The sequence below is a fragment of the Leopardus geoffroyi genome, chromosome C3 (genome assembly GCF_018350155.1).
Source record: "Leopardus geoffroyi isolate Oge1 chromosome C3, O.geoffroyi_Oge1_pat1.0, whole genome shotgun sequence".
Taxonomy (NCBI): Eukaryota; Metazoa; Chordata; class Mammalia; order Carnivora; family Felidae; genus Leopardus; species Leopardus geoffroyi.
Window position 1 is genome coordinate 61,866,247 of NC_059338.1, and position 27,762 is coordinate 61,894,008.

The 27,762-nt window shown below is 42.9% G+C and overlaps 1 protein-coding gene across 5 annotated transcripts in view; it reads right to left on the bottom strand.

The window, feature by feature from the left end:
• Positions 1-572: 572 nt before the first annotated feature.
• PLD5 (phospholipase D family member 5) overlaps positions 573-27,762 on the bottom strand; it is a 422,286-nt gene continuing 395,096 nt past the window's right edge. For 4 of the 5 annotated variants that reach the window (XM_045453115.1, XM_045453118.1, XM_045453119.1 and 1 more), the window contains 3 exons: positions 23,604-23,772; positions 13,643-13,757; positions 573-5,524 (listed from right to left, as the gene is read on the bottom strand). In XM_045453115.1, coding sequence (XP_045309071.1) covers positions 5,268-5,524; positions 13,643-13,757; positions 23,604-23,772 — 541 coding nt within the window. In that variant the 3' untranslated portion in view covers positions 573-5,267. Of the gene's footprint in view, positions 5,525-6,603; positions 6,700-13,642; positions 13,758-23,603; positions 23,773-27,762 lie in introns of all 5 variants that reach the window. The other variant, XM_045453116.1, reaches the window with a different exon arrangement.

Below are 27,762 nucleotides of genomic sequence, written 5' to 3' on the forward strand. Positions count from 1 at the left end.
TAAGCATGCAATTTCAGGATTCAGAAACTGCTGATAAAATCAAATCATAATTGACTATTGCAGATTCATCAAATTGGCTTTATTAAGCCTTTGTTAAACTCTCAAATGACAGCTTTAAAAAAGTATGCTTCTTCAGAATTTCTCTATCTACAAAAGGGGTACCCACTGTGTACTTTCTTTCAGAGATAAGGCATCTCAAATCCAAGTTACTCTAGCAAATCAGTAACACTGCACTCTGTGTGGGTCTTGTGAAAGGAACTGTGGTAACCACTCCCAATGTATTGGCGTGAGTAGGCCCTCAACTTCTGAGTGGCCACATAGGAAGAGATTTTGTACATTTGGAGGAGTTGGTTTGGATGGCTTTCAAGGAATCCTCCAGACCTGAGATTCAGTCTGGGTCTGGTGAGCAGACACCAGGTGTATTTGATTATGGGTAGAAGCTTGGAAGGAATAGAGTGTGGTGGGTGGGGAAGTACGTGAGACTTGTATCCACACATATCTGTTCTGTCACAGGGAGAGAGTGTACAGTCTGGAAGCTGAGGAGAAAAATAAATGCCTCATCTCACAGAAGGAAAAGACCATATAATATTTACTTATGAAAAAAATCGAGCATTTGGTTATATGAAAGGCTTGAGAATTTTAATGATTGCCCCCAAATTCAGCCCTTTATCACACCGATTTATTTAGGGATCTTAAGGTTAATAGTATAGATATGTCCAGGTACAACTTTATCCTATTTACATAAAGAAACATTAAAAATCCAAGATATCCTTTGTAACAGAATCAGAAGTTTAGTAGTTGAACATAACAGAAGAAAATGCAGAATAGCCTACTAAGTCTCCCATTTCTTTCCAGCAAATTGCCAAAGGAAGCGGACATGGTCGGTGACCTTTTTTAGAACTCTGTAAGTACCAGACTGCTTGCTGATGGGTCAAAAATAAGAAAGTTTGGTTTTTACTACTTCAAGAAGCTTCTAAAGAATACCTATCTCGTCACCACAAAAGCAATATCTTCATAATTCAGCCACTGATGAGAATTCTCTCAAACGAGAAAGGCAGACAATGAACTGGGGTTGACTTCGGGGCTATTAAAAATCCTCTGTCAATTTAAATCAATAAGGTAAAAATGATGAATAGCTATTTGGTTATCAGCATAAAAAAGAAGAAGGAAAAAAAAAAGCTAAATCATAGCAAATGGAAAAAATGCTGAATATGGATTCATTTATCCACTCTACCTTAGGCCAAATGGACATTATATGAATCTCTCCTTCAAAAGGCTTATAATAAAGTGCACCAGTTCATTGAGAATAAGTACAGAAATCCAAAGAATTGAACATTCTTCCACAATGGGGCTGTTCATTAGGGACTGAGTCTGAATAACCAATAGCAAAGTCTCTTTCATTGCAGAAGGTAACTGTTCCATCACAAGTGAAGGCAGCTTTTTACATCCCTTAAGTGTTGATGATAATGGGATGAATTCTGGACAGAGGAAGTCACACAAGTGATTATACATATGAAAAAAAGGCAGATTCTGGGGTGGAATTCCTGAGACAGACGGACCCTGGGTCTGATCTTATCGAGAAATTCTTATAGTCTTTTTATTTTGTTTTGTTTTTCCCTGGAATTTAGTTCAATAGAAGTTTCTAAAAACAAACAGAGAACTCAGAATGAATCAGTCACTTGAAAATAGCCACAGGCTGGTGGGAAATGGGCTTCTGTCAGTCCCAGGTTCAGCGAGGCACTTTGAACAAACCAGCAACTGCAGTGACAAAACACAGTTTTCTAAGGGCGAGATCAACCAACAATGTGATCACACCCGTCTCACCAAGAGCCACTTGAGAAGTGAGACAAACAATAAAACAGATACAGCCCGAATAGAAAAAGGTGCCCAGATCTCCACAGACACAGTGTTCACAGCTCTTTTGTTTCTTTTACTGGGTCTGCTTTGACTTTTAGATACTAGTTTCCATTCTATGTTCCACGGGACTTTGAAGTCTGCTAGCATCTCTTTACGAAGTCCTTTAAAGTGGGGACATTTTCAGTGTGCCTCGCTTCTGTCATTTTCAGATACTTAAAGTGTGGCATTCACAGAGCATGGATATGATCCAGAAGATTCCACTTCCTCTCCGGTGGTTTGATAAGCTGTGATTCAGTTAGCGGATGCACTGGAGGCCAGTGACAGCACAGAGGAGGCCAACAGTGCTGATGTTTGACGGTGTGTGTCAATGACTTGGGGGTGGTCAGCACTGGGTGGCTTAGGAGGAGAGCAGGCTACATGAAAGCTGTTGACACTGACACGTGTTTTTGACCGGAAGACCCACGAGAAGTTCTTACTGGACCACGCGGTAAGCTAAGTGTTCTCACAGAGTGAATCACCGTTTAAAATCAATGCTTGAGAATAAATAAGGCACTAGGTTGATGTAAGTGGCACAGGAATCTAAACTACGGTCTTGAATGGTGTTTGCATTCTTTTTCCCCTTTGGGAAATAACTCCTGGAATATTTATGGAGGAAAAGAAACTGGAGGTGAGGTTCCTCCTAATTTCTGGCAAGGGCATCTGTCAGATTGTCTCAAATTAAAGTGTTTTTGTTCTGCTTTGCTTTTTCTCTTGGGAAATAACTAGTGGAGAGTTTGTTGGGGAGGGGGTGGGATAGAAGTTGTCTGTTTTGCACAGACACAGAGTCGGAAAGAGAGGAAGGCCACTTTTAGGAGGGTAGATAAAGCATCCAAATGCAAAAGAAAGTTCTGCCAAATTAAATGTTCTGTTAGGAGACATGGGCCCATTTATGACACTCTCTGTTCAGGGGCTGTTTTCCTGGCTGCCTGGAGGCCAGTGCTGCCTCCTGAAGTCAGCGACCTGGCTGAGGGGGTAGACCGCTGGGCCAGGGAGGGCTCTGCTGCTGCTGGTGCTGGTGGCACAAAGTCCCGGGACACGGTTCCTGGTGCCACTGTATTGATGGGCTCAGAGGGAAATGGCAATGGCGGCCATTTTAGAAAGGATGCCATTCTCTCCTATCACACGTGGAAGTGAGGGACAATGATAGGGGCCCCAGTACGCCAAGCCAACGCTTGTCCCACAGCTGTGACACACATTCCGGGTGATACTTGAGAACTAACAAGGAGGCAGCCACACCTCTCCCCTTCGATGCCCTTTTCAAACCTAGCCCCGGTTGCTTTTCTTTGCCCAGAATGGAACTTGGTATGTTTGTCTCCATGCCTACTCTTTGCTTGTTCTTTTGTCTTCCTTTTTAAAATAATTTCCAAAGCCACCTTTATTTTACTGAGATGATTGGCAGGCTAGCCACCTACTCAAATAAGGACTGGGTATATGGTCAATATTTAGAATCTTATGGCTCGGCCATTACTGGTGAAGAATTTTGTTAAGAATCGTGCGCTCTCTCCCAGCTCTCTTCACTGACTGGCCAAATATCCAGTAAAGCCTATCTTGGGAGCAACAAGAAAGGAACTACGTGACCACTAGCTGACAAACAATGGCCCTTCCACAACCAATCAAACCCACTGGATGAGATTCATAGGTTCTTCCATGACTCTACCTGGTGAAGTAGAAAGCAAGTCTCTAGATACACAAAATAATAGAGATTGTTTTTCCCTGCTCTGAAAACACACGTATATGCCGGTCCTAAAGAACGATCCCCAGCACAATGTCTGGCTTCGTGTGGATGTTATTTATGCCGAAGTGACCCGACAAAATGCGCCATCAAAATGATGATGACAATCCTAATCTCCAGCGGGGTTTTCGAGTTACTGTGTTCACCCACATTTGCGGCTGGAGGCTATGGATTTGTTTTCCCTTGTAGGTTCTCTGGGAGAACCTGGTATGGATTATATCAGGATACCACAAAGATTATTTCAAGAAAAAGATTATACATCACAATGCTTAGCATTTATATAGGTTCTTTTGATTTCAAAACAAGTTATAAATATTTCCTACCGTGACAACATCCACGCGAGGTAGGTGAGTATTACTGTCCCTACGTTACCAATAGAAACACGAGGCCAAGGAGTGCAGGACTCTGTCCCAGGTCCTAGAGAGTCAGGAGCAAGCTTAAGACTGGCTTCCTGATGGCCACCTGCTCTGAGCTCCAAAGAGGCCATGCCTGTCTCTAGTGTGGCAACAGTCTCCATGAATATAGGGTTATATATTGTATAGATATAAAACAGCAACACACAACGACATTCTAGAACAATAATCCAATATTTTTGTTTCTTAGTAAAATATGTTAAGCACAGTATTTAAATTGCATTTCTCTGAAAAGCATTTGGTATATTAAATAGCTCTATAAAGCTTTGCTGGCATACCCTTAACAGCATAATGAATGATTCTGAAGAAATTAAAATCCACAGATGCATAGAGATCTTTCCTTTATAATACCAGAAGCTAAACAAAAAATGTGAAAAACTACTTTTATTCTCATAATGCAGACTCAATAGCTTGCTGGATATTAGCAGGCAGCTACATAATTTTTCTGAGCTTGAGAGAAAAGATACATATTGCTGGCTGTGGTTTTAAACTACCAATTTCAGGGGGAAATGTGGTTGAAAGGTGAAAATTAAAGACTGCCATCTCCATTTGGTATCCCCTCTGAGGAATCCCTACATTTCCAAAAGATGCCGTCAGAGTCGGAACTCACATCGAGGCGAAGAGAGGGGCGCCGCCAATAAGCACATTTTCTGCAAGGAGAAAATGATACGAAATAAATGGAGTGGTATCAGAAGAAGATGAACAAGGAGGTGAAAGGGTGCTTTTCAAGAGCGCTGAGGCTGGCATGAGATGTCAGCTGTTCATGCTCAGACGACTGTACAGGTCTTGGAGACGGTTTACAGAGCAAATACTTGGCTCGATCGGTCTCTCGGCTGGGGTGAAAGCCTCACTCACCTCGCTAAGAAGGGTGTGAAAGCGTTTACCTCATGCTAAGCTTCGTAAGAATGGAACAGGTAGGGCAGCAGAAAAAGTTCTAAAACTAGGAAGGAAGAGGCATCAAAGTCTTAAAATCTGTATGCAAACGTAAAAACTAACTTCCAAGCTGAAAGGACATTCTCTGTCAGGAGTCACAGGTACAAAAAATCCTACACTTAGTGTACACGCCGCTAAGATATTGTTAGATAAGATATTACATGGCGTTCGGAGAATATTTCTTTGTGAGTGTGCTTTTTTTCCTAAAAAAAAGACATATTAAATTGGTTTTCTCTCCTCAAGTCCTTTATATAGAAATAGGAAACACGAGCTGTCCCGGCAGTCCCTTCACATTATACGCTGGCGGGGTCCTTGGTGCTGGCACCGTACGTGGCACTTTTGTTTGAGGCGGGTTTGAGTCTGAACAGGCTGGAACAGTTAGGCTGTTTGGTCGGCTGCAAGGTCCTGGCGTAGGGCGAGTACCAGTCCCGCTCAAACACATCCTTAAGCTGCTTAATGATGCTCCTGTTGTTCCTCACATCTGCCTGGTTGATAACGAGGCCTGTGCCAGCGTTCTGGGTAAAATCGTTCCCTACCCAGTCAAAATTGCCTGCGAACAAACAAAGGAGACAGTGGCACGGCGTTAAGATCACTGGGGAACATTCCGCATTGAATGAAACACACAACAGACTCTATTAAAAAAAATAATGACAAGGAGACTGAATTGTGTTGACAGCTCAAAAAAAAAAAAAAACCTCCAAGAGGCCTTACATATGGCATATTAATATTTGCATATTATTTTGGCATTTTCTTCAGCTTTGCTCAACTTGAAACTCAAAACAAGGAATCTGCTGGTTTTTTTTTTGTAAATGTTATTTCTTATTGACATTCACAAGACACACTAAATACAGCAATATTGAAAATATATAGGAATACACTTAAAAAGCCTGTGAACAATTACTACCTTCTCAAAGAGACGACATCTAATCCACATGTACAAATGAGGGATTCTAATTACAGTGCCCAGAAGCTTGCATATTGAAGAAAAAGCTGAAGGCAGAGAAGGAGAACCCGTTCTTATCTGGATACACAAAGCCCTCCTTGCCTGGGCTGTAAATCATTTCCTGGGTCCAGGGTCTGGCTCCTTGGCCCAGGCATGGAGGCAGTTGTGATGACGGTAGGCTTCCCAGCACGACTGTCTGGTGATACTTGGTGGATTAGTTTGCTAGGTCTACTGTAACAAAGTTCCACAGATTTGGTGGCTTACATGACAGCAATTTGTTGCCTAATAGTTCTGGAGGATAAAAGTCCAAAACCAATGTGTTGACAGGGCTGGTTCCTTCTGAGGGCCCGGACGGAGAATCTGTTCCAGGCTGCTCCTCTGGGCTTCTACATGGCCAGTTTCTCCCCTGTGTGTCTTCACATTCTCTTCCCTCTGTGCACGTCTGTCTCTGTGTCCAAATGTCCCTTGTCTATGAGGGCACCAGTCAAATCAGATCAGGGCCCATTCCGATGACCCCATTCTAACTTGATTATTACCTCTGTAGAGATCCTGTCTCCAAATAAGGTCGTATTCTGAGGTACTGGGACTTCCAACATGTGGATTTGGGGAGGACACGGTTCAGCCCATAGCAGGTAGTAAGGTTGGAATCTGTCCAAGAAGGGACTAATTGTATCTACGTCACTCACATGTAGTTCATCTTCTAGGCGAGAGTAGATAAAAGACAAGACTACCCCAGAGTGCCATATGAATCTCCTGTCTTGCCATCCATCGGGGAGAGGGTTCTAGCAGGAGAACAGTACCAATAAATGCACATTTACTGAGTGTCCAATGTCTACCAGGTACATGGGGCCATGTTATTTCTTCTGACCATTTCTTAGGGACCATGATATAAACCAGAATATGACAGTCCCTGACTTCAAGGGGTCCAGGAAAGAAACACAATGGTTATAATATAAAGAGATGTAGGTATACAATGCCACAAGGGTAAGAGAAAAAGAATTTCTAACTCTGGCTGGATGAGTCAGGAAAACATTTTATTGAGGGTAAGGTTAAATTCTTTACTACACAAATGGCAATTGACGGATGTACAGAAACTCATTGCTTTGGAAATTAGAAAGCCACACCCCCAAAGGGATGTGGACAAAAATACGATCAGGATCTTGGAGCGTGAGGTGGAAGAGTTAGGGATAAAGTCACGACATAGGGGCCTTAGAGAGGGAGAAGAGCTCTCCTTCATTAAGTGCCTAATACGAGCAAAGTGCTGGGCTTGGCATTTGTATCCATTATCTCACAGAGTTGGTAGGATTTACGCCTACTCCACAGATGAGAAGCCTGAGGCTCAAAGAGGTGAACAGATTTTCCTGTCACATGGCTAATCAATGATGGACCCAGATCTCCACAATCTATAATACAATAAATGAAGCAGTGTCCTCACTAACGAAGATTTAGCTGCATCAAGACTGACAAAATGATTTCAGAAATTACCACCAGCCTGAGTCTGGTCTAAGCTCCCAAATCTGTGCTCCTCTTTGGTCCAGAGCTGTTTTCATAAAGAAAACTGAAGGCTTTTTAAGTGTAGAGCTTGATCTCCAGCCCCTCAGCAGCTCTTCAGCCATAGCTGCAGGGATATTTGCTGAATAAGACGGTAGGCATCCTTGACCCAAGGCCGGCCTGGCAGCCATCTGTGGGGGAAGAAACATCCACAGAGAGCTGATAGGTGTTCCTTCACAACGCTCATCCCGTGGGCCCCCTGCCGCTCTCTGGAGTCCCCACACGTATCAACTCCCTTTTCCGTATGGCACCAGAGGAGGCTGTTCCCCTGTCTCTCATGAGTTTATTCCTCAGGGCCTAATACCAGGTCCCTAAATCAAATTTTATCAGCATAGAGAAAGAACTCTTCCTTCTCTTTTCTATCTCTGTCCTCCATCTCATACTGTCTCCCTGCCATACCCCCAAACACCACACCGATACTATTGATAGCTTCATGATAGACATAACTGTGGATGAATTTTACTGTTATAAATTAGTGAACTGTCTGCCGAATGGTTCACAATATTGAGTGGGAGTCTCTTTGCCAGTGGTGTGTTTCTGACCACGTGCTCTCAGACACATGGCCACGCTCAGAGGCTCTGTGCCAATGCTCAGCGCCAGCTAAATACAGGCTTGGACTTCTTAAACTGGGGATTGTAGCTGCTGCAGGTTAAGAGTTATTTTGGAGCCCGCTGGCAGGCAGTGCCTTCTATCCATTCCATCAACGGAAGGACTTGTGGATAAGACCCTAAAGTCTCGTGCCTATAGCTGAGCGCCAGGAAGTGAATTCATTACATCAATACATTATCTCCTTCAATATTCACTGCAATCCTATGAGGTGATAATACAAAGTCCATTAAGGCGCAGAAAGGTTAGGTAATTTGTCCGAGACAGGAGTGAAAAAAATACCAGAGCCGAGTTTCAAAGTCAGCTCTGACCCCACAGCCCACCCTTAACTTCTGTTCCATGTCACCTCCAAGCCTAAAGGCCAACTGTGCATTTTCCCTGGGGACTTCAGCATCAGCTGCTCAGCTGGAGCCTCGGACCACACTGAACTCCACTCATTTGTGGACCATGCTCTCTGAAGAGCACAGACGTGGAAATGTGAGGAGAGGGGAAGACAAGTTGGGGGAGAAGTGACAAGATTTTGGAGGCTTATTCTGTGAGATTCAGCTTTTCCCTTCAGCACAGTGATGGAGCCAAGATCCTGCACCTTTGATCCTCCAAAGCTTTACTGAGGTTCTTCTCAGGAACTGCAGCCTGAGGCAGCTTTCCCAAGGTCTACAGAGGACGTCCTCCACCAGTGTGACCATTTCCCACCTTTCACTTCCTCATGGTTTGGCTAAACTTCAGAATCATGGATGTGCTCCAATATTTTCTGGGACACTGTTGCACCCAGGCCTGAGACTGCCATTTCCGCTTCCAGAATGCAGGAGAACTGTAGTGTCATCCCCAGGTATAGACGAGGGTATAGATAAGCGTTTAGACAAGCTCACTGGGAAGGTGTATGGGCCTTCAACAAGATTTCTGAGTGCCTTCACCTAACATACCACTCCATCAGCCCTCAAACAATTCAGACCAACTTCTGGACAAATTTGCCAAACTAGACTCAAATATAGTCTACAGAATTCAAGGTTAGAGAGAGGACACCCTTTGAGGAATCTTCTGAAAGTCCTGCAAAGATTTAATGAGCTATAATTCCATGCAAGGATTAGTGTGGGTTTTTCTTAATTTCGCATTCTCAGCAGGTGTCTGAGTGACGACTTAAGAGATTTCCAGAACATGCTGATAATTATTTAAATTATCAATGAATTTTCTCTCCGGATGCTCTTTAAATATTTTTATACAATAACTATGCTTTGCTCTAGGGAATTAATGTTTTGCTAAAATGCTGTGTGTAAAATGAACTCATTTAAAATTGAATTATAATAGAGCTCCAGAAATAGACCCACGTAAATAAGTCAGCTGATCCTGAGAGAGGAGCAAAGGCAATCAAGGGAGCAAAACTAGCCTTTTCAACAAATGGCGTTAGAATAACTGGACATGGGCGTGCGGAAAGTGAATTCTAGACACTGACCCTTTCACAAAAATTAACTCAAAATGGGTCATAGACCTGAATGTAAAATGCAAAATTATGAAACTCCTAGAAGATAACGAATAAGAAAATCTAGATGAATTTGGGTTGAGTGATGAGTTTTTAGATATGACACTGAAGGCACGATCCAGGAAAGAAATCATTGATAAGCTGAACTTCATTTCAAGTTAAGATGTTTACTCTGTGAAAGACACCGTCAAGAGAATGAAGAGATAACACACAGGTTGGGAGAAAATATTTGCAAAAGATGCATCTGATAAAAGATTGTTATAATTATACAAAGAACTCTTAATACAGGTTCATATAAGAAAGAAAATGAAAAATAAGAAAATGAAAAATAAGAAAAAGAAGAAAATGAAAAAAAGAAAGAAAATGAAATAAGAAATAAGAAAGAAAATGAAAAATATGATTAAAAAATGGGCCAACGACCTCACCAAAGAAGATACTCAGATGACAAGGTAAGCATATAAAGAGATGCTCCACATCATATTATGAAGGAAATGCAAACTAAAAGCAATCATTAGCTACACTACACACATATCAGAAGGGCCCAAATCTGGAACTTGGACAACACGAAACGCTGGTAAGAATGTGGACCAATAGGAACTCTCGTTCACCGCTGCTGGGAACTGACTACTGTAGCGCCACTTTGGGAGACCGGAAAGCTCACCGCTGCTGGGAACTCAAAATGGTAGAGCCACTTGGGGAGACAGGCAGTTTCTCGCAACACTAAACATAATCTTACCATACAATCCTGCAATCACGCTCCTTGGTATTACCCAACAGGGTTGAACACATGTCCACGCAAAACCTACGTGTGGATGTTTATAGCAGCTTTATTCATAATTGCCAAAATCTGGAAGCAGCCAAGATGTCCTGAAGGTGAATGGGTAGGTGAGTGGATAAAAAAACTGTGGCAGATCCAGACAATGGAATACTATTCAGTGCTAAAAAAAAATAAGCTATCAAGTCATTAAAAGATACAGAGGAAGTTTGGGGCACCTGGGTGCTCTGTCAGTTAAGTGTCTGACTTCGGCTCAGCTCATGATCTCATGGTTCATGGGTTCCAGCCCCACGTGGGGCTCCGTACTGACAGTGGGGAGCCTGCTTGGGATTCTCTCTCTCTCCCTCGTTCTGCCCCTGCCTGACTCAAGCTTTCTCTCTCTAAAAATAAATAAATAAACTTAAAAAAATTACCGAGGAAGCTTAAATGCATGTTACTAAGTAGAAGAAGCCAATCTGAAAAGGCTACATACTATGATTTTAACTACATGATATTTTGGAGAAGCTGAAACTCTGAAGACTGTAAAAAGATCAGTGGTTGTCAGGAGTTACGGGGAGGGAAGGATGAGTAGGTGGAGCACAGAGAATTCTTGGGACAGTGAAGCTACTCTATATATTACACATTTGTCAGGACCCATAGGATGAATGGCATCAAGAGAGAACCCTAATATCAACACTGGATGTTGGGTGATGCTGATGTGTTAATGTAGGTCCGACGTATAATGCATGTTATAAACAAATGTACCACTTTGGTGGGGGATGTTGATAATGGGGCAGGCTGTGTGTATGTGTTGTGGGGGGCAGAAGGATGTGAGAATTCTGTATTTTCTGCTCGATTTTGCTGTGAACCTAACTGCTCTAAATAATGAAAGTCTACTTTAAAAATGTAATATATGGAGGAAGGTACCTGGGTGGCTCAGTAGGTTGAGCATCTTGACGTTGGCTTAGGTCCTGATCTCGCAGTTCATGGGATGGAGCCCTGTGTTGAGGATTCTCTCTTCCTCTTAAGGCCCTCTCTCTTCCTCTCCCTTTGCCCCTCTCCCCTGCTTGCATGCACACTCTCTCTCTCAAACAAACAAACAAAAATGTATTCTATGGGAAGAAGAAGAGAGAGCCAGAAATCCATATTTACTAAGGATTTAGACAGATGCGAGACAGTGTTTGGAGGTTTTCATATATTATCTCATTTAATCCTTCTATCACCACCAAAGGGTAGATGCTATTATCCTTATTTTATAGATAAGAAAACAGAGGCACACAGAGGCTCAGAGAGATCACATGACTTTCCATCATCTTCCAGCTTCCAGTGCCAGTGCTTGAATTCAAACAGAAGTTTTTGTGACTCCAAAACATTTAATTCATTAAAAGAACTTTAGGACACAGGTGCCACATAACTGCTCCAAGTACACATGGCACTTTAAGTAAACCCCACAGGTAAAATATCCAGATCTGAGTTCCTAATCCAACTGTGCCTGAAACCTGATCCATCCCTGTATTTTCCAATTATTGAGCCCGAAATTCCCAGTTTTGATGAAATGATTTTGAGTTCGTTTTTGTCACTTGCTTAAAAAGAAGCTGATTCATTCTACTCTCCGTAAGCTGATGAACATGAGAAAATCCAAACTATTACATCTTAAGCCACTGAGAGGGACAGCATGAATAAAGCAACATTCTCATATCCTAAAACAGCTTGAATAATAGACATTAAAAAAAATTCCAATCCTCTCTTCCTCTAATGTGGACACATAACTATTCGAAATGGAAAAAGAACACCTTTCTAGAAGGCAGGATGGAGTAACTAACTGTCCAGTGGCTGATGGCAGTGTCTTCCTCTGGTTCCAGGGTGGGGGTGGGGCTCTGGGCGCCGCGGATCCTAGAACTCGCTCTTCTTCGCATCTGCATGTTTAAGTCAATTCCTGTCTTACGGTCCTCATTTCTAAACTGTAGGTGATAAAGGCCACCCTCCCTATCAGCAAATGAGATAGGGGCGCCTGGGTGGCTCAGTTGGTTAAGCATCTGACCTTGGCTCAGGTCAGGATCTCACAGTTGGTGAGTTGGAGCCCCGTGCTGGGGCTGATAGCTGAGCCCGCTTCAGATCCTCCTGTTCCCCCCTTTCTCTGCCCCTCCCCTGCTTGTTCCTTCTCTTCCAAAAATAAATAAACACTAAAAAAAAAAAAAGCAAATGAGATAAAGTGGTTTACAAAGCACAAAGGGCATATTCCACTCACTCGGTGAATGGGGGAACACCCATATTCCATATTCTTTCATTCCACACATGTTTTTCTTTTCTACTTGGAGACTGCCACTTCATCTTTACAGTAATAGCCACGCTGCTGTTTTGTGATTTATGTACCTTCTTTTATAGATAATAATTTCCACTCTGCAGTTGATGGTACCAATTAAGGGGTTACCCTGGACTCACCCACACTGTAGGAAAGGAGAACAGATCCGACACACGAGTAAACAATTCCACCAGGAGGTATGATTTCTGCACCTGGGTTGTGAAATTACCTTACAAATAAGAACTAGGGTGTCTGGGGGGTTTAGTCGGTTAAGCATCCAACTCTTGATTTCAGCTCAGTTCTCACAGTTCGTGGGGTCAAGCCCTGTGCACATGAGGATGTGCACTGACAGCACAGAGCCTGCTTGGGATTCTCTCTCTCTCCCTCTCTCTACCCCTCCCCTGCTCGTGCTCTCATCCTCTCTCTCTCAAAATAAATAAATAAACATTTTATAAATAACAATAAAAAATACACGAATCAGGTATTATTTGTGTGCCAGCGGTTTTAAATGTGCAAGGCGCTTTGCAGATATCATTCCGCTTAAATTTCACGGAATGAAGTAGAAACTATTATTAGCCCCATTTTACAGATGAGAAAACTGAGGTGTAGACAGCTTAAGTAAATTCTCCAGGGTTAGACATTTATAAAGTGGCAGAGGTGGGACTGCTGCCCAAGAAGTGCTCATTTTGGCACTGAGCGGCCACCACGTCTGCTGCTGTAACTCACGACAGGTTGGCTGTGGTAGGTAGGTGGGAAGGGACCCCTGTGCTCATTCGACCACCAGGACTCACTTTTGATGAGCCATTTGCCTCCTCACCTATCAAATGAGGCAAGGAGACCAAAGAATTTCCGAAAACACTTACAAAGAACATCTTCTGTGGTGTCCTCGTGCTTGAACCAAGCCCTAGAGGAGATGTTCAGTTCAAGAGCTCTTGGCCCTCACCCTCCTGTCTCCTCCAGGGCCCCATGGGGTACGGAAAGGCACAGTCGGACCGCCACTGACCCGCACTGTCCCCTGAGGAGGCTGACACCTACCAATATAAGCTGCGCCGTCTGTCACCATGTACTTGTTGCGATTTAATTTAGGAAAGGCGTGATCTTTTTGTTCTTTTGTAGCACAAACATTCTCTCTTTCCAGATCAAAAAACTTCTGTAAGACACAAAAATAAACCCATTCATAAAGCAGGTGAATAGACAACATTTTTGGCTTTGTGCAAGAGCACAAGAGCGTTTCTTATCCAAACAGCCGCAGCAGACCTCATACTGGGTTATTAAAGCCACAATCTTGTTTCTTCATATAGAGGAAGCTATTTTTGTTCTCAAGCCTATATGGGCAACAAGAGAGAAAATTAGCGTGCTCAACTAGGTCTATAATGAACGCTTTGAAGCTGCAAAATGAACACAAAATTCATTCTTTCACCAGGGCGAGGGCCAGATGTTGGTTTAATTCTCATTGTCATATTCATCAGGGTGCAGTAGCATCTGAAGTCGGCCTCAGGGCGCTTTCTGTCATGCACACCGATGAACTGAATGAATATTCCTCTGTGTTGCATACATTATAAGAAGCAGCAGGCTCGTGTCAATGACTAGCTGATTAAGCTGGGGATTTGCAAAGGTCAAAAGAGATTTTTGCCAAAGGAACAAATATTTTCCATCTAAACACCTAGGTCTACAAGCTCTTTTAATAAGCAAGTCAAAAAAAAAATCACTTCAACCCGGGAATCCTCAATTTCAACTTTAATGTGACCTGAAAAGCACCTGAGGCCCGGGATGTGGGGGCTGACAGTGGGGGTAGGCGGGCTGGTGCCTCTGGAATCTGCTGGAACTGGTAGCTGCTTGGATGAGGACTGAACTGTGACAGAGCTCACAGAATACACACCATCAAAGGTGAGGTCTCAAATCTCCACACCGGAAAAGGCTGAGCATTTTCAGCACTGTGTGTGGAATCTTCCTGGATTGAACGTCTTACGGCTGTGGGATCATGCGTGTTTGAAGGAAAGAGGCAGAGAGAAAAATGAGATGCTACCTAGAAATGGAGACATCATTTAGTTTGAAAACTGTAACTATCTGGGGCTCCTGGGCGGCTCAGTCCGTTAAGCACCTGACTCTTGGTTTCAGCTCAGGTCATGATCTCACAGTTTGTGAGTTTGAACCTCGCATCGGGCTCTGCAACTGTCAGTGTGGAAGCCTGCTTGGGATTCTCTCTCTCTCCCTCTCTCTGCCCCTCTCACTCTCTCTATCAAAGTAACTAAACTAAACTGGACTAAACGGAACAAAACGAAAACTGTAAGTGTTCAAGTTTGGCTTGGGGAAACAATGAGGATTGGTCTTCCCCTTCACCCAAGGGTGAGAAAGGAGTGATAAACTGGATGATCACCAAGGTCCCCTCCAGCCCTTGAAAATTCTATTCTGATTTTCTGCAGATTCCTTGAGATCAGTGGTGCACAGGCCAAAATCTACTCCCCAAGAACGGTCAGTTGCACATCACAGAGGACAGTGTTACCTGGGGCCACATTACCATGATGATAGGTAATGCTGCATCAGTTCCCTTTCTTCCCAGTTCCTGTCTCCTGCAAAATCTGTGTCATTTGGAGGGCTCACATATAGCCACGTTTTGTGGACTCTTCCCATGGACTTGATTACCTGTGAATGCTCTTAAGTCATAGTTATATATCTGTGAGGTCCTGTGATACCCACCTGTCATTCAGTAAGAGCAGTCACCCTGCTCAGACATTCTATCACAACACATGTCCACACACTCTACTGCCTCCTTTTGAGGAAAATATTATTGTGGAATCACAATGGATGTAAAAAAGAACAAAATATACATCCTAATTTAAGTTGTGGATGTCATCACTGCTTGAGGCTCTACAGAGAACCCATTTGCTCTAGAAAGCTGAAGATGCCCAAAAGAGGGAGACAGCTTTATCTGGGAGACTAAAGTGGCAGCAGAAATCATACTGTATTCACTGACATACTACTAAACACCTAATATGCTGTAGGTGACAGCAAAGACTTTTCAAAAGTGATTTACTTTTTAAATGTTTTTCAAAGTTTATTTAAAGAGAGAGAGAGAGAGAGAGAGAGAGAGGCAGTGAGACAGGGAGAGAGAGAATCCCAAGCAGATTCCACAATGTAAGTGTAGAGTCCAATGCAGGGCTTGATCCCATGAATGGTGAGATCATGACCTAAGCCGAAATCAAGAGTCAGACACTTAACCGACTGATCCACCCAGGAACCCCAAAAGTGATTTATGAATTTATTAAAAAATAAAAGCCTAGCTGACAGGGGCAATTCTGTGAATGCAGTCTGTTTCCCATGAGTCCCCTCGTGGACATAAATCCCCCCAAGCCAAGGATAGAGGTGCCCACTCCTCTGAGGAGAGAGATTCCCTGCCTCACTCCCAGGTTGTCTGCTTTATCAGGGCTTAAAGACTCCAGAAGACATGCTTCACTCAAGGTTCCAATGCCTACTTGTCTTGGAAAAGCTCTCATCCGTCTGTGTTCTAGATGTAGGAGCCGCAGGCTTCATTCCCACCCAGGCTTATCTTGAGGCTTAGAAGTGCAGGGCCTGGCTTCCATAAGGACCAGAGCCTCTGTTTCATGAAACGTCCAATGGTGATCTATTGTTTGGTTTCTTCAAGTAATGAGACCATGAGTGTTTGCAAAGATGGAGCTAAGTAGAGAATAAAATAATGGATTCTACTTTCCTTGTAATTTCTTGCAAGTCTTAAGTGAGAGCACTAATTTCATGATGGAGATTTCAACTGACAATGGCTTAGAGAAGAGATAGGAGCAAATGCACCATGTGTGATGGGCCCCAGACATTTCCCCCCTCTGCTTCTGCTTGTATTAGTCATATCTTCTTATTTTCTGTATTCAGATGCTTTGACATTTGGGTCCTGCTGAGCCTGGAGGGATTGCCCTTCTGAGGGCTGGCTAATTCCTAGAGATAGCAAACAACTTGCCTGTGAGCACACTTCTCATATGTAAACCAAACAGTCCAGGGACCATACCTAGAACCACCTCCTTTATGGGCTCTCACACTCTGGGTCACTATCCGTCTGCTCTAATCACCCCAGGGTCAGGTACCAGGCAATCAGGGACAGCTCCTAGGCCCAAGGGTCCACTGAAATTATTCAAACTTACCGATCCTAAATTGACTTACCCTGCTTGCTTATTCCACCACCACGTAAACCAAACAAAGGCCCTTGTCCATATTTCCCCTCACTCCTGCTTTATGCCCCCTTCTCTTGAGATCTATGGGTAAAACGAACTATTTTTGCAATGGCTGTTGTCTTCTGATCCATTGATGTTGTCACACCTCAATCATAATTAAAGTTATATTTTAAAACATTGTGATATCTGGTAAGTCTGATTATGGCACCCCTTTAAGTGCAAGCATACTGTACTCTGAGTAAATGACTTCCCCCAAAAGATTCTTCACCCCTCTCCAAGCACATCCCCCGTTTGAGAAAATGGCAAAAATGACTCCACATCCACCATGTCTTGGACATGGGCTGTGTTCCCTCCACTCACTGGTTCCCATAGAGCCTTCCTGAACACTATCAGCTCCCTTTTTTATTTCATCCATCCATCCATCCATCCATCCATGCATTCCATATATATGCTTTGAATGCTTTGTGCCAGCATCATGCTAGGCCCTGGGAATGCGATGGTGAACCTATTCACTGCCATGCAGCCTCACATGCCACTTCGGTTATCTGGAAAATGCTATCCCTGCAGATGAAACAATCCCCAGCGTTCTCTTGTTCATGGAAAGGTACTGAACACAAACTGACTCTATTCTCCTGGTTCTCTGCCTGGCTTCCTGGGACCATCCAGTGTTTCCTATAATCCCTGATATCTGATTCCAAACTAAAGTTGGCGCCCTGATGCAACTCCTGGTTATCACACTCATTTGCAAACCTGGCACGGAAAATAGACCTACAGTAGTAATCACAGACCTGCTGTTATTTCCATTTTATCGAGAAGTAATTGATGTCTATCACTGCATAAATTTTAGTTGTAGAGCATGATGTTTTGATTTACATATATTGTGAATGATGACTGCGATATGTGCAGCTAACAGCCATCTTCTCATACATTGTATCATACAGATACAATACAAAGAAAAGAAAAGAAAAGAAAAGAAAAGAAAAGAAAAGAAAAGAAATGAATGAAGAAATTTTTTTTTTCTCTTTGTGATGAGGACGCTTTGGATTGATTGCCTTGACAACTTTCCTACGTATCCTACAGCAGCATTAGCGGAAGTCATCACGTTGTACATTATATCCCTAGTACTTATCTTGTAACTGGAAGTTTGTACCCTGTGACCACCTTGCTTCAATTCCCCCGCCTCTCACCCTCCCCCCCCCACCTCTGGTTACCACAAGTCTGATCTCTTTTTCTATGACTTTGTGTGTGTGTGTTTTAATTTTAGATTCCACATACAATTGGTATCATACGGTATTTGTCCTTCTTTGCCTGACTTATTTCACTTAGAATAATGCCTTCAACGCCCATCTATGTTGTCACAAATGGTAGTATTTCCTCATTTTTATGGCTGAATAATATCCCACAACTTCTTTATATAAACCACAACTTCTTTATCCATTCATCCACTAACGGGCACATAGGTTGTTTCTGCGTCTTGGCTACTGTGAATATTGCTGCTATGAACACGAAGACGCAGATACACTTTTGAGTTAGTGTTTTGATTTCTTTGGGATATACTTCCATAAGTAGAATTACTAAATCACATGATAGTTCTATTTTTTTTTTTTTTTAAAATTTTTTTTTCAACATTTATTTATTTTTGGGACAGAGAGAGACAGAGCATGAACGGGGGAGGGGCAGAGAGAGAGGGAGACACAGAATCGGAAACAGGCTCCAGGCTCTGAGCCATCAGCCCAGAGCCTGATGCGGGGCTCGAACTCACGGACCGCGAGATCGTGACCTGGCTGAAGTCGGACGCTTAACCGACTGCGCCACCCAGGCGCCCCTGATAGTTCTATTTTTAATTTGTAAAGGATGCTTCATACTGTTTTCCATGGTAGCTATACCAATTTACATTCCTACCATGAATTCCCTTTTCTCCACATATTCACCAGCATTTGTTACCTCTTGTCTTTTTGGTGATGGCCATTCTAAAAGGCATGCTGTGGTATCTAATAGTGGTTTTAATTTGCATTTCCCTAATGACTGGTAATGTTGAGCATCTTTTCATGTACCTGTTGGCCTTCTGTATATCTTCTTTGGAGAAATGTCTATTCAGCTCCTTTGCCCATCTTTAAATTGGGTTATTTGCTATCGAGTCATATGAGTTCTTGATGTATTTTGGCTATTAACCCCTTATCAGATATGTGGTGTGCCAATATTTCCCCCCCTTCCATAAGTTGTTTTTTCACATTGTTGATGGTTTCTTCTGTTGGCAGAAGCTTTTTAGTTTGATGTAATCCCATTTGCTTATATTTATTTTTGATTTTGTTGCTTGTACTGTAGAGGTCCTATCCAAAAAATTATTACCCTAATCCATGTCAAGAAGCTTTGTTTCTGTGTTTTCTTCTAGTAAGTTCATGGTTTCAGGTCTTACATTTATGTATTTAATCTGTTTTGTGTTACTTTTTATGAGTGGTGTATGATATGGGTCCAGTTTTATTCTTTTACATGTGAATATCCAGTTATCTCAGTACCATTTATTGACAATGTTGTCTTTTCTCCATTGAGTATTCTTGGCTCCCTTGGCTGTGCATGCTTGGGTTTATTTCTGGTCTCTTGATTCTATTCCATTGGTCTATTTGTCTGTTTTTATGCCAGTACCATATTTGATGACCATGGCTTTATAGTATAGCCTGAAATCAGAAAATGTTATAATTCCTTCTTTGTTCTTCTTTCTCAAGATTTCTTTGGCTATTCAGGTTCTTTTGCAGTTTCATATAAATTTTTCAGTGTTTTTTCTACTTTCTACATCTAAAGGATGCCATTGGAGTCTTGATAGTATTGCATTGAATCTATAGATAGATTTCGGTTGTATTGACATTTTAACAATATTACTTCTTCTAATATCTTTCCATTGTTTTGTGTTGTCTTTGATTTATTTCATAAATACCTTAGAGTTTTCAGTATAGAGATTATTCACCTCCTTAGTTAAATTTATTCCTAAGTATTTTATTGTTTTTAATACTAGTGTATATGGGATCCATTTCTTTATTTCCCTTTCAGAAATTTCATTGTTAGTGTATAGAAACACTACTGATTTTTGTGTGTTAATTTTGTATTTCTGTAACTTTGCAGAATTCATTGATTAAATATAACATTTTTTTTTTGGCTGAGTCTTTAAGATTTTCTATATATAAAGTCATGTTGTCTGCAAACTGACAATTTTGCTTCTTCCTTTTCAATTCTGATACTTTTTATTTCTTTTTCTTGCCTGATTGCTCTGGCTAGGACTTCCAGTACTATGTTGAATAGGAGTGGTAAGAATGGGAACCCTTGTCTTGTCTCTGATCTTAAAGGAAAACTTTTCATTATTGAATATGATGTTAGCTGCAGGTTTCATAGACCTGTTTCTACTTCTAATACTTATTTGTGAACTCAGACATGTGCATGGCTACCTCAGTTTATAAAAACCAGTAAAATGGAAATAAAAATTTCTATTTTATCAATATTACCAGAATGTTAGGAAGATTAAAACGAAATATATGTGGGAAGCATGCTTTTTTTTTGAAATTTATAGTAAATTCTAGAATTTTATGTCTTTAAATTGTTGATAATTTCAACTTTTAAAAAATATTTAATGGCATGATTGAGTTAAAAAACATCTTATCTGATATTTTTGTTGATCCTCAGAGATACATCAGTCAGATGAGTAGCCTCTCAGGTCTTCGAGCAGATATAAATATGATGTTTTTAATATAGATAGGAAAGACAAAAAAACCTTTATAACTTCAATTATTTGTTCTACTTGCTGACCATACAGTATGAGGTTTAAGAGTTCAGTCTCTGGAGTTAGAAAGACTTGTATTTGAATCTCTCTCCACTATTAACTAGTGTCCTGGAGAGAAATTATTTAATTGCTTCAGGCTTCACTCTCCATGTATGTACAATGGGAAAATTTCCCACTTCATAGTGTGGTTATGAAGATTAAATAGTACATACAAAGTATTTAATGCAGTGCCTGTCTAAATGTCTGTACTCATGAATATAACCAATTCCTTCATTTGTTTAAAAAATATTAAGCACTTACTACATCCAGGCAACGTGACGTGAGATGCTGCCATAACAGCAGCAATAAAAACTTAATAAAAGATGTGGCAATGGTTTATCCCATGGGCAGCAGGCAGCAAGGAAATTGGCATTGCAGGATGGAAAGAATGGAGACCCATGTTAATGCAGTGGAAAAATACTTGGTAAGACCATAACCTGCACTGTTTGGAAGGAAGACTAAGCACCCCCAAACCTTTGGCTACAGGGCAACGGATGGGAAAACAAATTGTTAACAGTGTATATGGGTCATTACTAGTGCTTTTAGGAAGTTAGTAGAGGAGATAAATGAGCTCAGAGATGGATTTGCTGGCTTGCAAGCATATATGGAAGAGAACAGCTACACTAGAAATATGGTATTTCAAAGGGCTGGAAAAACTGTGCTGGGAGCCCAATAGTAGAAAAGAAATTTGAAGAATGCTTTAAGTGACTGAGTTAAGACTCATTTACGGGGACATACAGGTAGCTCAGTCGGTTAAGCCTCTGACTTCAGCTTAGGTCATGATCTCACGGTCTGTGAGTTCAAGCCCTGCATCAGGCTCTGTGCTGACAGCTCAGAGCCTGGAGCCTGCTTCAATTCTCTGTCTCCCTCTCTCTGTGCTCCAACCCCCCATCATGCTCACTCTCTCTCTCTCTCTCAAAAAAAAAAAAAAGACTCATTTCTGCAGCAAAGATCAGATAACTGAAGTAATCATAATTGGTATAATCTTCCCACCCAAGTCTGATGACCTGAATGAAGCCACCGTTAATAAGAAGAGACAGAAGGGGGGAGGGGAGAGGAAGAGGAAGGCTGAGGCAGAGGTATATGGGAAAGGAAGCATGATTAGTGAAGTTTGGGAATTATGTACAACAAAATCTTTGGTTGTGGCTACTGGTACTTGGAAATGACTAGAAGCAAACAAATCAGAAGCCTATTATGTTTCTGAGAAAATTGCATTGCCAGAGAAACCATGAGCTAGAACCAAAACCTCCTTTAACTGTTCATGCTGAAAACAACCTTGGGAGCTGGCAGAGGAGGACTTCACTGTACCTGCCCAGAAGGATTTTACGATCACTTGGACCAGTGACTGCTGAGTGTCCTCTCCTGAATGGGAGTTTTTACTGTCCTTCTCCTGTTCCTGTTACGTGGGGAGGAGGCAACTTCAACCTGGGTCTTGGGTCTCGTAGGAGACTGTTGTTTTGTTTTTAGTTTCTGTTTATTGAACTATGAAATGCCATATCCAGATTTGCTGTCCAGTCCTGCACATCACTAGGAGGTCCTGAACTTTGAGCTGTGCAAAGCCACACTCATAAACTGTCTCTGCCACTGAATGTGGACAGGTGAGTGACTTCTGAGCAGCAGAATGAAGGCTAAAGGGATGTTCACCACCTCCAGGTCTAACCCATAAATGCCTCCTGGGAAGCCCTCCAGTCTCTCTCTCCTTCTGATCGACCTTGGGATGTTGAGGCTCAGGACTATCTTGGAAGGTATGTGTCAGAGTGGATGGTGGTGCCCCTGTCATCTTGGGTCCTTAAATGCTGCATGGAGCACAGACCCATCACCTAGAAGGGTGCCTGGCAGAAAGTAGGATCTTGGGGTATATATTTTTAATGTTTATTTATTTATTTTGAAAGACAGAGAGAGAGTAAGCAGGGGAGGGGCAGAGAGAGAGGGATAGAGAATCCCAAGGGGACTCCTCACCATCAGCACAGAGCCTGATGCAGGACTTGAACCCGCAATCTGTGAGATCATGACCTGAGCCAAAATCATTAATAAGATGTTTAACTGAGTGAGCCACCCAGGCACCCCTCTCAGGGTACTTTTGCTGAATGACTGCAGTGGAGGCTGGAAAATGTAAGCCCTAAAGGACTAGAGGGCATTAGTCAGATAAAGCATGGAGGAGAAGAGGAGGAGAAGAGTGTTATGGGCAGAGGGAACAGCATGTACAAAGGCCCTGAGGTGAGGAAGAGGAAGTCACAGGTAAGGACCCAAGCAAAGTCAAACATGAGCTAGGGAGTTACCACACTGAAAGTAATACCAATTCCCAATCTTGCCCCGCTCAGAGTAGGTGGATATGGATTAGCATGTGGCCCCGGAGGCTGGAACAAGGGCAGGAGCTAAGCCAGGGGCACGTTGGGGCTGGGGGAGGCTGTGCAGGTGCATGTGACCTCACTGAGGTCATGGCCTTAGAAACTGGAATGGCAGGCAGGAGAACGAGGCAGACCCAACAAAGTGGAGAGGACACCACGGGCAGTGTATAAAAAGAGGGCAGGGCCAGGAGGCACCAGGAAATGTGGGATCCAGGCTCCTTTTCTCGAGAGTGTTTGTCTTGAAACATTACTTATCCTACTTTTTTTTTTTTTTAATTTTTTTTTTTCAACGTTTATTTATTTTTGGCACAGAGAGAGACAGAGCATGAACGGGGGAGGGGCAGAGAGAGAGAGAGGGAGACACAGAATCGGAAACAGGCTCCAGGCTCTGAGCCATCATGAGCCATCAGCCCAGAGCCTGACGCGGGGCTCGAACCCACGGACCGCGAGATCGTGACCTGGCTGAAGTCGGACGCTTAACCGACTGCGCCACCCAGGCGCCCCTACTTATCCTACTTTTGAAGTGCTTTTCACTATCAGAGACTGTTATCCTGGTTCTTACTTGGCAGTTTACATGAGTGCAAATGCTCGTAGCTTTCACAGATGTGCAGAGGGAATCAGCCCTTTTTATTTAATAATACGTAAGCCAATGTCATACTTACAACTTTCAAACTGCAGTTGGCTATTTCAGTGCAAATAGCCTTAAGAGATGAAATAAAGTTAAACGTAAGGGGGTCTGTTTCCTTCCAGAAGCTTATCAGGAGTCGAACTTTAACGCTTCGCAAAACTAAGGCTTCTCTGATTTTCCCATCCAAGTCTGGCCAGTAAGTCCTGCAGAAATAATACCCATGTGGATAAAAACAAAGAAAATAAGTTAGCTGGGGGAAAGTAATTTACTAGACTACAAAGAACATTTATATATCAACCCAATCGTTACTGCTTTCTGTAAATAACTTGATTGGATATTTGGAAAGAGGCTTTACTGGGTCCTGCCCCTGCCTAAAACGTGTTCTCCCACCAGCAGGGCCTCAGGGTGTGTTGGGGGAGTATGTGGGCAGGTTGGCCTCGACCGTGTGCTACCCTCGCCACACTTGCACCCACCTCCAGCTGGACCTTAGCTCATACGTGTGCAAAGAATCAACTTTCCAACAGAGTTCCAGTTCGGAGCCTCGAGCACCTCTTTGGTCCCCAAATGCTGCCTGAACCCCTCTTTTTTGGAAACTGCCCCCCAAATGAGCTTCTGCTCTGGTCATCCCCTTACTCTTACTTCCAGTTGCCTTTTTCTCTCCTGACCAAGCCCCCAGCTACTCTGGCCCTTGGACTCCTCCATCAGGCAAACAGTTTCTCCTGGAGGCTCAGCCTCTTCCCTCAATCCTTAGTCTTCTGCCTTAATTAAATCCTGACCAGAGACTCTCCAGAAGTCTGGCCATGTATTTTTCTACGAGAGTTTGCCCACTTAGTGTAAGAAGTGGGGTCAGCCCCCCACCAACCCACACAATGTCACTTCCAGAACTGTCATTTAATTCTCATTTAAGAAGAAAAAACAACAAATGTTTCCTTCGGAAGGATAAGCCCCAAATCTCTGTCTCCCCTCAGCCCTGACAAACCTTGTTTGTTCACTTGTTCAAATCTTCCCCTAGATCCAGGCCAACTCAGTTTGGACTAATAAAGTATTACTCAAAACATTAGCCTGTTGGCCTCATAATCACTGCACCTCCAAAGTTCTCCTCTTTATATTGGACTGGCTGCAGTCCTGCAGCATCCCATACTCTGGGAAATCCCCACTGACCATGTTCTTGCCCCGCGTGGGCCCAGCCCGGTGACCCTCTCACTCTCCTGCTCTATCAGCTTTGGGTCCCCTTTCTGGCCCAGCCTAACCTCAGTGCCGATTGCCTGAAGGACACCTGCCCTGATCCTTCCTCTTAGCTCTTGGTAGCATCTAAATCCTGGCTCAGAGCCTCACCTAGCCACACACATTGGTCTATTTCAATGGTCACAAAGCCGAGGATTACTGAACAAAGTCAGTTCAGCCTGTGAAGCTGAAGCCAGCACAAGCCCATCAGGGCCTTCACCACCATCCAGCACCCCTGTCCTTGCCTTGGGCGGTTCTGCCTCCCAGACCTTTCCGTCAGTACTCTAAGCTGTACTCCACTCGAGCTAAACTTGTTTCTTCCTCTGTCCACAAAAACGGAGCTTCTCAGTCATGGTGTCCCTCAGATTTCTACCCTTGAGAGCCTCATACATCCTTCTCCCCTTCCTTCTGGCTTAGAGGATAAGGTAACCTTGTTCAGGGTCAGACCTGTACCACTCTGCCTCTTGGGCTGGTCCCCTGACCCTCTGCAGCTGTGTTTCATCGGTCATTCCTTCCGGAAGACAGTCTCAACTCCCCCACCTCCCCACTTTTCTTGTAGTTTGAGAACAAAATGTAAATCTCATCCATTCAGAGAAAATTTCCCTGACTCTGTATCACTCTGTGGCTGGTGCACAATCTCTTTTCTTTTTTGAACAAATCTATCATCTATCTCTCTATCTATCTATCTATCTATCTATCATCTATAGATAGAACATCTACAGATAGAACATCTATAGATAGAACAAATCTATCTATCATCTATCTACCATCTATCATCTATCTATATTTGAGTATAGTTGACACACAATGTTACATTAGTTTCAGGTGTACAATGTAGAGATTCAACATCTGTATGTGATGCTGTGCTCACCACAGTGACCTGCCATCTGTCCCCACACAACACTATTACACCATCCCTGAGGACATTCCCTATGCTGTGCCATTCATCCTTGTGACTTACTCATTCCACAACTGGTGGTCTGGATCTTTCTCTCTCCTTCACCCATTTTGTCCCTCCCCTGCTCCTCCCCACTGGCAACCGTCAGTTTTCTCTCTGTATTTCTGGGTCTGTTTCTACTTTTTTTTTGAACATAACTTCTTGACAGTGTAATCTAGAACATCTGACTTGACTTCATCACCCCTGCTCACTTCTCAGCCTCTTGCCCCCCTGGCCTCCAGCTTGCCATTCTGCAAATCTCCAAGTCAGCAGGGATAGCCCAACTGCCACATCTAATGGATATCATTCAATTCTTATTTTAGTCAGTCTAAGTCACATGCAGCTCTGTTGATGGTTTCTTTCTTCTTGATGACTAATTCCATTGGCTTCCGTGACCCTGTGGTTTGGTGGTCTGTCCCTTATCTCTCAGAGTGCCTCTTTGTCTCTTCTATGGTCAATGTTCCCATACTATTCCATCACCACCCTCCGTTCTCCTCACTGTATATGCCAACCCCTCGGTGGCTTCATCTATGTACCTAATTTCAACTGTCCTCTATAATCTGAAAAGCTCCAAATCCATATCACCAGGCTAACCCTCTTCAGACTTCGTTGTGAATATCTTCGTAAGATCTTTACCGATCTGGACCTTTACAAGAACCTCAAATTCACAAGTCTGCTTATTTCCTTATATTTTTTGTAGCCTCCACTTTGCACAATGTTCATCCTCTAATCACCCAAGGTAAAAACTCGGCAATAATTCTTACATCTGCTCTCCTTTTTACCATTCACCAGGTACTTCAAAAATATTCTTGGCAAGTACGTCCTTTATTCTGTCCTTCCTATCCCTCATTATCCCTGACCTGGGCCACTCTAACAGCTCCAAGGTGGTTTCTCTGCCTCCAGTCTTGTCCCTGTCAAGTACATCTTCCATGACCACCAAAGGGATCTGTCTAAAAGCATATCTCCCTTGATTAAAACATAACGGACGCTTCCCAAAGTGACAAGATCCTCTCACAGTTAGGCCTTCCCGTTCCCGGTCCCTGCCTTTCCTCCAAGTGGATCTCACATGACCTTACCTCGGGTTCTGTGTTCCAGCACTGAACTTGACTGAACTTGTGACAGACCCTGCCATGTGCTAGGCTATTTGTCTCCACCTGAAACTTGGCTCATGCTATCCCTTCTACCTGGAAAACTCCCTTTTTATCCTTTTTTTCTAAGTCCTGCCTATTTTAATTTTTTTTTAATGTTTATTTATTTTTGAGACAGAGAGAGACAGAGTGCCAGTGGGGGAGGGGCAGAGAGAGGGAGACACAGAATCTGAAACAGGCTCCAGGCTCTGAGCTGTCAGCACAGAGCCCGATGCGGGGCTCGAACCCACGAACCGCGAGACCATGACCTGAGCCGAAGTCGGACACCCAACTGACTGAGCCACCCAGGCGCCCCACTCCTGACTATTTTAAAATGTAATTAAGGTAGCATTTCCTCCAATAAGCCTCTTCTAACTTTGAAACTGCCACAAATGCTTTTTCATTGAGGACCTATACTATTTTGTATATATATTTATTATTCCGTTCACCACATTGTTATGATAATCTAGTCTGTGTCCATTTGCCCTATTGGATGGAGTTCCTGGGACCATACACTGCTCATACTTGAATCACTCCTGCACAGTGCCCAATAAATATTAGTTGAATGAAAACATAAATGAAAAATGTTAATAGCTCACAGACTAATCAGCCTACTTTTTTTTAATGTTTATTGATTTTTTTGAGAGAGAGAGAGAGAGAGCATGAGTGTCAAGCTGGGGAGGGGCAGAGAGAGAGACAGAGAGACAAGATCTGCAGTGGGCTCTGTGCTGAGAGCAGAGGGGCCCAAACTCACCACCTGCGAGATCATGACCTGAGCCAAAGTTGGACATTAACCGACTGAGCCACCCAGGTGTCCCAGCCTACTTTTTTTTCTTATTGAATAAATTTGATGTGCAACATTTTGTAAATTTAATAAGATGTATAGCATCTTACTTTGATACATT